General features: G+C 43.0%; 1 protein-coding gene across 1 annotated transcript in view; it reads left to right on the forward strand.

Moving 5' to 3' along the window:
• Positions 1–10,975, forward strand: part of ATP10D (ATPase phospholipid transporting 10D (putative)) — a 33,147-nt gene extending 22,172 nt beyond the window's left edge. Inside the window, 7 exon segments of the mRNA XM_087702460.1 lie at positions 56–132; positions 1,366–1,491; positions 3,211–3,411; positions 4,705–4,785; positions 5,923–6,027; positions 7,785–7,972; positions 10,852–10,975. Coding sequence (XP_087558586.1) covers positions 56–132; positions 1,366–1,491; positions 3,211–3,411; positions 4,705–4,785; positions 5,923–6,027; positions 7,785–7,972; positions 10,852–10,975 — 902 coding nt within the window.
• Positions 10,976–13,313: the final 2,338 nt, after the last annotated feature.

The following is a 13,313-nucleotide window of genomic DNA, read 5'->3' on the forward strand; positions in this document are numbered from 1 at the left end:
ATGAATGTGTTTTTTTTTTTTTAATGGGCACTAATTCTGTTTCTCTGCTTTGAAGGTGACGGGGCCAACGATGTGAGTATGATTCAGGTGGCGAACATTGGAATCGGGATTTCTGGGCAAGAAGGCATGCAGGTAGGGGCCCCCCCTGATGACGCCCCCCCCAATCCCCCACCCCCAGGAGAGAGCCATGCTGCCTATATCTTTTCTTTTCAAACAAAGTTTTTTTATTATTATTATGCAATTAAAAATTCTTTTACGAACAAAGCGTTGTCTGGATTTCCCCTTTGATATTTTCACATATACATAATTCATTTTACATTATATTTCCCTTTCCAATTTTTGCCTTATTACTTTTCTTCTCTTATTTTCCAACTTTTAATTTTTATTATATACATAAACCATAGCGGGTTTTTTTCTTCCCTTTAAAAATAAACCAAATTTATCATTCCCTGCCCCAAGGTGGCGCAGTGGTTAAATGCAGCACTGCAGGCTACTGCTAGATCAGCAGGTCAGCGGTTCAAATCTCACCGGCTCAGGGTTGACTCAGCCTTCCATCCTTCCGAGGTGGGTAAAATGAGGACCCAGATTGTTGGGGGCAATATGCTGACTCTCTGTAAACCGCTTAGAGAGGCCTGAAAGGCCTATGAAGCGGTATATAAGTCTACTGCTATTGCTATTGCTATTGCTATTTACAATACAATAGCAGAGAAGGGACCTTGGAGGTCTTCTAGTCCAACCCCCTGCCTAAGCAGGAAACCCTATAACGTTTCAGACAAATGGCGATCCAACATCTTCTTAAAGACTTCCAGTCTTCTACAAGTAACATATGACTTCAATTTCAATTTTTTTATCATGTCACCTATATCTCAATTCTCCAAATACAGCTAGTCCTCAACTTGCAACAGTTGAGTGGCCGCTCTAAGTTACGACGGCACTGAAAAATGTGACTTTTAGGTCCGTTTTTCACACTTACGACCCAATTCGTAGCATTCCCCCCCCCCCCCCCAGGATCATGCGATCCAACTTAAGATTCTTGGCCACCGGTTCACATTTATGACGGTCACAGTGCCCCGGGATCACGCGATCCGCTTTTGCGACCTTCTGACCAGCAAATGGGGAAGTCGGATTCGCTTAACGACCGTGTGACTAATTGAACAGTGGCAGCGATTCGCTTAACGGATGAATGTCCAGAAAGGTTGTAAAAGGGGGCAAAACTCCCTTAATAAATGCCTCGCTTGACGACGGAACCCTCCGGGGTGGTCATAAGTCGAGGACTTTTAAATAGAGTTCTCTATAATGGGATTTATGCCGCTGAATTCCCCGAGGTTGGTTAACTCCGGACTTCTTTTCGGCGTCTCTTTGCAGGCCGTTTTGGCGAGCGACTTTGCCATTTCTCAGTTCCGGCATCTCCGGAAACTGCTGTTTGTTCACGGCCACTGGTGCTACACGCGGCTGGCTAACATGATCCTCTACTTTTTTTACAAGAATTTGGTAGGTTGGAATTTGAGAGGCTGGGAAGACGGCATTGAAAAGGGGAGAGGGGTGGTTAGCCCCTTCAGAGAACCCAGGCTGCCCCCGGGGGGGGGGGCGAGGGGGGGGATGGAGGAAGAGTGTCTTAGGTGAGACGTTATTGTGTCAATAATGTCTCTCTTTCTCTCCCGCTCTCTCTCCCTCCACCCACCCACCCACCCACCCATCATCTATCTATCTATTTATCATTCTCTCTTTCTCCCATCCATCCATCCATCCATCTACCAATCTATCCATATTTCTTTCTTACTTTCTTTGTCCCACCCACCCATCCATTCATCATCCATCTTTCTTTCTTTCTTTCTTTCTTTCTTTCTCTTTCTTTCTTTCTTTCTCTCTCTCTCTCTCTCCCTCCCCCCCAGCTATCTAGCTATCTAGCTATCATTCTCTTTCTCCCATCCATCCATCTATCCATCCATCTACCAATCTATCCATCTTTCTTTCTTTCTTTTTCTTTCTTTCTTCTTTCTTTCTTTCTCCCACCCACCCACCCATTCATCATCTTTCTTTCTTTCTTTCTTTCTTTCTTTCTTTCTCTCTCTCTCTCCATCCCTCCCATCCATCCACCACGCATTCATCATCTTTCTTTCTTTCTTTTCTCTTTCTTTCTTTCTCTTTCTTTCTTTCTTTCTTTCTTTCTTTCTTTCTTTCTTTCTTTCTTTCTTTCTTTCTCTCTCTTTCTGTTTCTCTCTCTCTTATCTATCTCTATCTTTCTGTCTGTCTGTCTGTGTCTGTCTGTCTGTCTGTCTATCTATCTATCTATCTATCTATCTATCTATCTATCTATCTATCTATCTATCATCTATCCATCCATCTCTGTCTGTCTGTCCATCCATCCATCTCTGTCTGTCTGTCTCTGTCTATCTGTATCATCTGTCTGTCTGTCTATTTGTCTGCTTGTCTGTGTCTGTCTGTCTATCTATCTTCTATCCATCCATCTCTCTCTCTCTGTCTCTCTGTATCATCTGTTTGTCTGTCTGTCTATTTGCCTGACTGCCTATCTCTCTCTATATCTATCTATCTATCTATCTATCTATCTATCTATCTATCTATCTATCTATCTATCTATCTATCTATCTATCTATCATCTATCATCCATCCATCTCTCTCTCTGTGTCTCTGTATCATCTGCCTGTCTATCTGTCTGTCTATTTGTCTGTCTGTCTGTCTGCCTATCTAGCCATGGTGGCACAGTGGGTCGAATGCAATATTGCAGGCTGACCTCGCCAACTGATTGTCAACCCCCGGAGTACTTCTGTCGTACTTGTGTTGGGTGGGGGGTGTTACTTGGACCACTGACACTGCCAGGAGTTCGATCCTGACCAACTCAAGGTCGACTCAGCCTTCTGTCCTTCCGAGGTGGGTAAAACGAGGACCACAGCTTGTCGGGGGCAAAAGGCTGACTCTGTAAAACCGCTTTTACAGAGGATTGTAAAAAACACTGCGAAGTGGCCTATAACTCTATTGCTTTTTTTTTTTTTTAATGTTTCTCCTGATCAGCGAGGCCTTGATTCTAATACGAATCCTACCTTTGGGGTTCCAGCAACAATGGAGACAGCCTGATTACAAAAACTCCCAATTGCTGTTTTCGCACGAACATCAAGTTTGATTAAGCCTCCAAAGATTAATCCCACTTTTTGCATTTGTCTTTTTTTCCCTTTCTTTCCTAAATCATTGCAGGCATACGTCAATCTCCTCTTCTGGTATCAATTCTTTTGTGGGTTTTCAGGAACTCCCATGATTGATTATTGGAGCTTGATTTTCTTCAACCTCCTCTTCACCTCGGTGCCCCCCGTCATATATGGGGCATTAGATAAAGATGTTTCTGCAGAAACTTTGATGAGACGTCCAGAACTTTACAAAGCCAGTCAGAAAAACGAGGTATGTTTTGGGCTTGGCTCACCAAAAACTGCACCGATTTATTGGATTTTCATCCCACACCAGACTGGCCATTATTATTATTTGTGGTTAATCTTTGGTGAGATTCACAGCCTTTCGGGCATTTGTTGTTGTTGTTGTTGTTGTTTGTGATTTTTTTGTGATTTTATTGAGATTTGTAGGCCGCCCTTTTCCCTGAGGGGACTCAGGGCGGCTCACACAAAATCGGGGAAGGGGAAATACAGACAATAACAAAGACACATATAATAAAAACAGTAACCAACATGCATTCATCATTCGGGGGGGGGCAACTATCTTCATCCCCAGGCCTGACGGGCTAGCCAGTTCTTCAAGGCTGTGCGGAAGGCCTGGACGGTGGTGAGGGTACGAATCTCCACGGGGAGTTCGTTCCAAAGGGTCGGGGCGACTACTGAGAAGGCCCTCCTCCTTGTAGTTGCCAGCCGACACTGGCTGGCCGATGGAATACGGAGGAGGCCCAATCTGTGTGATCTTATTGGTCGCAGGGAGGTAATTGGCAGAAGGCGGTCTCTCAAGTATCCAGATCCACTACCATGTAGGGCTTTATGGGTGATTAACAGCACCTTGAAGCGCATCCGGAAGTCGACAGGTAGCCAGCGCAGCTCGCGGAGGATAGGTGTAATGTGGGTGAACCGCGGTGCACCCACTATCGCTCGCGCGGCTGCGTTCTGGACTAGCTGAAGACGCCGGATGCTCTTCAAGGGCAGCCCCATGTAGAGCACATTGCAGTATTCCAGCCTAGAGGTCACGAGGGCCCGAGTGACTGTTGTGAGTGCCTCCCGATTCAGGTAGGGTCGCAACTGGCGCACCAGGCGTACCTGGGCGAATGCCCCCCTAGCCACAGCCGTCAAATGGTGGTCGAATGATAGCTGTGGATCTAGGAGGACTCCCAAGTTGCGGACCCTCTCTGAGGGGTATAGAGTTTGGCCCCCCAGCCTGAGAGATGGAATATTGGTGGAATTGTTGTTGTTGTTGTCGTTGTTACGCCTTTTGAAATCCATACCAGCCAATATTGGCGTCGTAACAGATTAACTGAGCCCGTGTTGTGGTGTGGAGCAAATGAATTCTTGTTTTCACTAGGAATCTGTTGAGATTCTGGGCTTGTCCATCACCCTGAAAGTTGACCAAGGAAATCTGAATTGGATTTCAATTCAGGTTTCTTTGGAGATTTGAGCTTAAGCTTAGACATAAAGGTTATTAATTCAAATCGGCAAATCTAACCAGCCTGTTCTCTTTTCTTTCATTTTGTTTTCTCAGCCTTACCTGGGGCTCCCCTTTGCAATGAACTTGGTGGACGCATTTTACCAAAGTCTGGTTTGCTTTTTCATCTGCTACTTTGTAAGTATAATAAAAATCGGCTGCAGTAATCCTTGGCTTGCGACTGCTCGTTTAATAACCGGCCTTGAAAAAGGGTTCTTATGGCCGTTTTTCACACTAATGACCGTTGCAGCGTCCCGGTGTGTGTGTGTGTGTGTCACGCAGTCCCCTTTTGCCACCATCTGACAATGGGGATTCTCTAAGTTCACTTAGCGACCATGTGACTCATTGAGCGATGACAACGATTCGCTTCACAACGGCTGCGCAAGGAAGGCTGTAAAACGGGGACAAAAGCTCGCTTAACAAATGTCTCAGTTACCAACGGAAATTGCGGGCTCCATTTGGGGGGGTCGTACGTCGAGGACTCGCTGTGCTTGATCTCTGTTTTAAATTTAAAAAAAAAAAAGTACACACTCGTTTACATGTTTATTTGTATCAAACTTTACCTGGAATCAACGTTAGGAATTTCTGTATCAAAATACTAACTCATTTAAGATTGTTTTATGTTATGATCCCAGTTTGCGGTGTGTCATTTTTATATCAATATGTATAAAAATGGCTGTGTGTGTGTGTGTGCATGTGTGTGTGTGTTCCAGCATAACTCTGGAACGCCTCGAGCAATTTCAACCAAGCTTGGTACACTAATGACTTACTCTCTGGAAACAAATACTGTGGAGGTAAGACGCCCCTAAAACCCCTCAGGTGTGCGTGTCCGTGTGTCCGTGTGTGTGTGTTCCAGCATAACTCTGGAACGCCTGGGCCGCTGAAGTGAAAAAGACTGAATTATATCTATCGTGTCAAGTCACAGTAGTTTTGACAGGGATCGTGTGCATTTTGGATTCAAGGTCTGTTAAGATACAGCCTGTTGTGCCTTAAAATGCCTTCTACTCTACAGCACAGTGGAGCTGCTATGGTAACACCCGTAACAACACCCCTCGGGCCGTGTGTTCTGTTAAGACGCAGCCTGTTGTGCCTTTAAATGGCTTCTACTGGACTACCGTAAAATGGCTTCTACTGTACAGCACAGCGGGGTTGCCAGGGTAACAGCTTCGCAGTACTCCACAAGGGGGCTCCCTCTAATACAGGATTGGGATAAATACATTGCGAGTATTCTATAAAACATCTATATTTGATGGTGACATAATGATTCCTTGGCAGACATTCAAAGATTCCGACGTGGACGTCTATTCTTTTGGAAATCGTTTGAATACCATTATGCTTTTTATAATATTACTGCATCTCCTGATTGAAAGTAAAGATCTGGTGAGTATCTTACATGTTCATTGCCTCCCCTTTGTTTTCATTTTTCTACGCATTTTAAATTTTGATCAACCAACACCGATTTAGAAAAGGGTAAAAATCAACAGGCCACCGAGCTATTTTGAGGTTTTCATCCAAATAAAATATTAGAACAGAGCTGGAAGGGAACATTGGAGGTCTTCTAGCCCAACCCTCTGCTCAAGCAGGTGACCCTAGAATATTTCAATCTATCAATCAGAATAGAGCTGGAAGGGACCTTGGAGGTCTTCTAGTCCAACCCTCTGCTCAAGCAGGGGATACTATATCAATCAATCAATCAATCAGAATAGAGATGGACCTTAGAGGTCTTCTAGTCCAACCCCCTGCTCAAGCAGGAGATTCTGGACCATTTCAATGAATCAGAATAGAGATGGAAGGGACCTTGGAGGTCTTCTAGTCCAACCCTCTGCTCAAGTAGGAGACCCTAGATCATTTCAATCAATCAGAATACAGCAGGAGGGGACCTTGGAGGTCTTCTAGTCCAACCCTCTGCTCAAGCAGGAGACAATAGATCATTTCAATCTATCAATCAGAATAGAGCTGGAAGGAAACCTTAGAGATCTTCTAGTCCAACCCTCTGCTCAAGCAGGAGACCCTAGAATATTTCAATCTATCAATCAGAATAGAGCTGGAAAGGACCTTGGAGGTCTTCTAGTCCAACCCTCTGCTCAAGCAGGAGATACTATATCAATCAATCAATCAATCAATCAGAATAGAGATGGACCTTAGAGGTCTTCTAGTCCAACCCCATGCCCAATCAGGAGACTCTAGACCATTTCAATCAATCAGAATAGAGATGGAAGGGACATTGGAGGTCTTCTAGTCCAACCCCCTGCTCAAGTAGGAGACCCTAGATCATTTCAATCAATCAGAATACAGCAGGAGGGGACCTTGGAGGTCTTCTAGTCCAACCCTCTGCTCAAGCAGGAGACAATAGATCATTTCAATCTATCAATCAGAATAGAGCTGGAAGGGAACCTTAGAGATCTTCTAGTCCAACCCTCTGCTCAAGCAGGAGACCCTAGAATATTTCAATCTATCAATCAGAATAGAGCTGGAAGGGACCTTGGAGGTCTTCTAGTCCAACCCTCTGCTCAAGCAGGACACCGTAGACCATTTCAGAGAAATGGTTGTCCAATCTCTTCTTTAAAAACCCCAATGACGGAGAACACACAACTTCTGGTGGCAAGTCGTTCCACTGGTTATTTTATCCGGAACTTCGAGTGAGAACTCGGGGAAGCCATTCTTCTCTCTGAATGCTTAATCAGATGAGATGAAACCCAACCCATCCTTGCCAAGGTGGCGCAGTGGTTAAATGCAGCACTGCAGGCTGACTGCTAGATCAGCAGTTCAGCGGTTCAAATCTCACCGGCTCAGGGTTGACTCAGCCTTCCATCCTTCCGAGGTGGGTAAAATGAGGACCCGGATTGTTGTTGGGGGCAATATGCTGACTCTGTAAACCGCTTAGAGAGGGCTGAAAGCCCTATGAAGAGGTATATAAGTCTAACTGCTATTGCTATTATTATTGCTATTATTGCTTCCCTGCATGAACCCTTCCAGAAACGGTGTAGGTAGGGTCTCCTGCATGGGCGGGAGGGCTGGACTAGATGACCTAACAGGGCCCCTTCCAACTCTTTGTTCAATCTGTAAAACGGAAGCAGACCTGATCGGACGAAAATTTGTACCGTTCTGTTGTTTTTTTTAAAAAAATTCCGTTTCAGACCATTATCCATTTCTCCGTTTTCGCTGGGAGCATCTTCTTCTATTTTTTCATTCTTGGGCTCTTGGGAGCTTTCTGCGTCCTTTGCAACCCACCAGCAAATCCGTACTGGATTATTCAGAGGCAACTGATGAATCCGATGTTTTATCTGGACTTCACCATCGCCATAACCCTGGCTTTGCTCCCAAGGTAGGTTATTAATTTAACCCTGTCTAAATATGCCACCCATCTGTCTTGCTTTTTGTCTATCTGCCTTCCTGCCTGCCTCTCTATCTATCTGTCTGTCTGTCTGTCTGTCTATCATCTATCTGTCTGTCAGTCTGTCTATCATCTATCTGTCTGTCTGTCTGTCTGTCTGTCTGCCTGCCTGCCTTCCTGCCTACCTCTCTCTCTCTCTCTCTCTCTCTCCTCTCTCTCTCTCCTCTCTCTCTCTCTATCTATCTATCTAATCTCTATATCTCTTTATCTATCTCTATCCCATCCCATCCCTCCATCCCTCCATCCATCTATATCTCTATATCTCTTTATCTATCTAGCTCTATCCTATCCTATCCTATCCTATCCTATCCTATCCTATCCTATCCTATCTATCTATCTATCTATCTATCTATCTATCTATCTATCTATCTATCTATCTATCTATCTATCTATCTATCATCTATCTATCTATCTATCATCTATCTATCTATCTATATCTCTATATCTCTATATCTCTATATCTCTATATCTATCTATGCCTCCTACCTACCTACCTAACCCTACCTACCTACCTACCTACCTACCTACCTACCTATATCTCTTTATCTCTTTATCTCTTTATCTCTTTATCTCTTTATCTCTTTATCTCTTTATCTCTTTATCTCTTTATCTCTTTATCTCTTTATCCCTATCCTATCTATCTATCATCTATCTATCTCTATCTATCTATCTATCTATCTATCTATCTATCTATCTATCTATCTATCTATCTATCATCTATCTATCTATCTATCTATCATCTATCTATCTATCTATCTATCTATCTATCATCTATCTATCTATCTATCTATCATCTATCTATCTATCTACTTACCTACCTACCTACCTACCTACCTACCTACTTATCTATCTATCTATCTATCTATCTATCTATCTATCTATCTATCTATCTATCTATCTATCATCTATCATCTATCATCTATATCTCTATATCTATCTTTATCTATATCCTATCATCTATCTATCTATCTATCTGTCTGTCTGTCTGTCTGTCTGTCTGTCTGTCTGTCTGCCTATCTAGCCATGGTAATGTATTAATTTACCCCTGTCTGAAGATGCCACCCAGCCGTCTTGCTTTTTCCCACGCTAGCTCTCATCCAGTAAGAGGATTAAGAGTTTAATTCTGAAGTTCTTCCTGGAGAATTTGGCATGGGGAAAATGAAAAAACACATCAAAAACAGAATTCTTGCATTCATTTACTTTGGAGTTGGGTAAGGAGTGTGTGAAACACCCAGCTGCTGTGGCCCTCCCGCGGCCTACGGAGCTGGCAGCAGAGTCGGACAGTGAGGAAGCTAGGGAGGAACATGGGCCATTCCTGGAATCTGGGGAAGGTTCGGACAAGGGGGGTCTGCATCGGAGGTGGAGAGGGAGCTAAATAGCAGTGAGGCAGAAGAACAGCTGGAGCCTGTTCCCAGTGCGCGCATGGGCAGAGCTGCCGGAAGACAAGAACAACTAAGAAAGCCGGTTCGACTTAAGAGTAAAGCCCCCCCCCTTGGAGGGGATTGACCCCTCCCAGAGGAAACAAAAGAGAAACGAATGGGGAGGGGCTTTTTGCAGGAGACAATTCGTTCATTCGGTCTGGAAAGTTCTGTTTGCGAGAAACTCTGTGCCAAGTTTCAGTTTCCCTTGTGCTTGGGAACTAGTTATCTGGCAGCAGTCTAAACGAGATAAGGTGTGTGTGGATGTACATTCCTTTGAAAGACTGTGTGATGAGCCTTGCTGACTGTGAAGGAAAGGAATTCACAGCCGTGTAAACAAAAGAGGTTTTATTGGGACTAAGACTTTGCTTTGGCTTTCTAAGGAAGCCTGGGGCAGAACAAATCCTCCCTCTAGCAACTTCAATTCCCCCCCCCCCCAATTCTCCCCAAGGCACAGGTAGTCCTCGACTTACGACGACCGCAATTGAGCCCAAAACTTAACGTGGCGGGATGAGAATTTTTTAAAAGTGAGTTACGACTCTTCTTCTTAAGTGAATCCGTGTTAAATTTAATCCAACAGGGGACTTGTCACTAACTTAACCCGCGCGACGGTCCACTTAACAACGGCGCAAGGAAAGTTGTGAAACGGGGCAAACTTCGCTTAATGAATGTTTTCACTTGGCGGCATAAATTTCGGGCTCGACTGTGGTCGTAACCCGGGGGGTTCCCTGTATAATTAACCCCCATCCCTTCCCCGCTTGATTGAATGTCTCGTTTGGAATAGAATAATGGAGTTGGAAGGGACCTTGGAGGTCTTCTAGTCCAACCCCCTGCCTAGGCAGGAAACCCTATACCATTTCAGACAAATGGTTGTCCAACATATTCTTAAAGACTTCCAGTGTTGGGGCATTCACAACTTCTGGAGGCAACTTCTGTTCCACTGATTAATTGTTCTCACTGTCAGGAAATTTCTCCTGAGTTCTAAGTTGCTTCTCTCCTTGATTAGTTTCCACCCATTGCCCTTCCTTCCTTCCTTCCTTCCTTCCTTCCTTCCTTCCTTCCTTCCTTCCTTCCTTCCTTCCTTCCTTCCTTCCTTCCTTCCTTCCTTCCTTTGCTGTTCCACTGATTAATTGTTCTCACTGTCAGGAAATTCCTCCTCCGTTCTAAGTTGCTTCTCTCCTTGATTAGTTTCCACCCATTGCTTCTCGTCCTACCCTCAGATGCCTTGGAGAATAGCTTGACTCCCTCTTCTTTGGGGCAACCCCTGAGATATTGGAAGACTCCTATCATGTCTCCCCTGGTCCTTCTTTTCATTCAACTAGACATCCCCAGTTCCTGCAAACGTTCTTCGTATGTTTTAGCCTCCAGCCCCTTAATCATCTTTGTTTTTAGGTTCCTCTTCCGGGTCATTGAAAGTACCGTGTTCCCAAGTCCCTTATTGCAAGCCAGGATCCGTGAGCGCCAGAAGCGGGCGCGAAAAAAAGGGGGACAGCAAACGGACAGCAAGTCGAGATAAAAACGAAGTGCCCAGGTGGCTGTACATTGTGTATTATTAAAATTTATCTTTCTCAGATATATATATAACCAGCTGTGATTCCCCGGTTATCATAAAAACAACAACAAAAGGTGTTGTTGTTTTATGGTAATAGGGTTAGCTTTTGAAAAAAAGATTCTGCATGTTGCACCTATTTAGGATGGGACAGGATAGGATAGAAATTAGAATAGAATATAGAATAGAATAGAATAGAATAGAATGTAGAGTATAATATAGAAGATAGAACAGAATGTAGGAATAGAAAATAGAACAGAGGAGGACATAATATAGACTATGGAATAGAATAGATATAGAAAATAGAACAGAGCAGAGCATAATATAGAAAATAGAATAAAATAAATAATATAGAAAGAATATAATACAGTAGAATAAAGAATAGAATAGAATAGAACAGAATAGAATAAGGAATAGAGAGCAGAATAGAATATAGAATAGAATAGAATATAGAATAGAATAGTAGAATAGAATAGAAGAATATAATGTAGAATAGAATAAAATAAGGAATATAAAATAGAATAAGAAATAGAGAGCAGAATATAATAAAGAATAGAACAGAACAGAATAGAATAAGGAATAGAGAGAAGAATAGAATATAGAATAGAATAGAATAGTAGAATAGAATATAGAATAGAATAAAATAAGGACTATAGAATAGAATAAGAAATAGCAGAATAGAATAAAGAATAGAATAGAATAGAATAGAATAGAATAAGGAATAGAGAGCAGAATAGAATATAGAAAGAATAGAATAGAATAGTAGAATAGAATATAGAATAGAATAAAATAAGGAATATAGAATAGAATAGAATAGAATATGAAATAGAGAGCAGAATAGAATATAGAATATAGAATAGAATAGAATATAGAATAGAATAAGGAAGAGAAGAGAAGAGAATAGGAAGAGAAGAGACGAAAAGAGAATAACAGAGTTGGAAGGGACCTTGGAGGTCTTCTAGTCCAACCCATTTATTTAGGCATCTCTCTCCTTTCTCTGTTCATAAACAGGGATTGACGCTTGCAACGTTATTCGACTTATATGCCACTTGATTGCAAACCAACTCTGTGGAAGCCTTCACATTATAACAACAAGTACAGTTTAAAAACCAAAAAAAATGACAATAAAATAGTGAAACGAGTTATCTACCCACTTACCCTGTTTCCCTGCAAATAAGACCTCCACGGATGATAAGCCCAATTGGGCTTTTGAGCGCATGGGCTAAAATAAGCCCTCCTCCCCAAAAAATAAGCCCTCCCCAAAAATATTGCAACACAGCAGCAGCCACGAGGTGACCCCCCCCGCTCGCCACCTCCTGCACTTCAAAAACAATAAGACCTCCCCGAAAATAAGGCCGAGCGCTTATTTCGGGGGGGGGGTCAAAAGATGATAAGACCCCTGCCTTATTTTCGGGGAAACACGGTCGTCAAAACATCTGGCTGGAATCTACCTAAATTCCCTAAATTCAGAGAACAGCAGGCGAGGGAGCAGACGTCCCAGTTCAGGATTCTGAAAGGGCTAGGGCTAGGGATATGGAAAATACGGGAGGTCCTGCTGCTAAGTGAAACATTCGTTAAGTGAGTCGCACTTAAAAAAAACCTGTTTAAAAACAAAGCTGCTAACAAACGGGCATTTGTGACACGGCCCCTTCCTTGCACAAGAGCAATCTTTCCAAAGTTCTGCATCGCTCACCAAGTTTGAGAAGCTGGCTCAGGTAGAATATTATCTATTAGCTGGAATTATTCTTCTTTTCTTGCTACACGCTATTTTTTTGGGGGGGGTCCCACGGACGGAACCCAGAATCTGTGGCGACCGAGGCACCTTCCGAACCAGCGAACGAATGAAGAAACCTTAAATCCTAAAGCTGACTGGACTCAATTAGGATTCTTCCCTTTACAAATGAAAAAAACGAATAGAAATCCCAGGAAGATGCCCGAACCGACAATCATGAGTGTCAATTGAAGGAAGTGCAGCAGCTTGATCTTGTCGGTCACCTTTGATCGGAAAAATTCTGCTTTCTCATCACTGATGGTAGCCGTCTGCAGAAAAAGGGAGGGAGGAAGGAAAGAAGGAAGAAGAAAGAAAGAAAGAAGGAAAGAAGGAAAGAAGGAAAGAAAGAAAGAAAGAAGGAAGGAAGGAAGGAAGAAAAATAAAGAAAGAAGAAGGAAAAATAAAAAAAGAAAGAAGGAAGGAAGAATAAAAGAAAGAAGGAAGGAAGAATGAAAGAGAAAAAAAGAAGGAAGGAAAGAAGGAAGAAAGTAAAATAAAGAAAGAAGAAAAAGAAAGAAAGAAGGCAGGAAGGAA

The sequence above is a fragment of the Thamnophis sirtalis genome, unplaced genomic scaffold (genome assembly GCF_051295495.1).
Source record: "Thamnophis sirtalis isolate CommonGarterSnake01/CBP01778 unplaced genomic scaffold, rThaSir2_p1.2 scaffold_15, whole genome shotgun sequence".
NCBI lineage: Eukaryota > Metazoa > Chordata > Lepidosauria > Squamata > Natricidae > Thamnophis > Thamnophis sirtalis.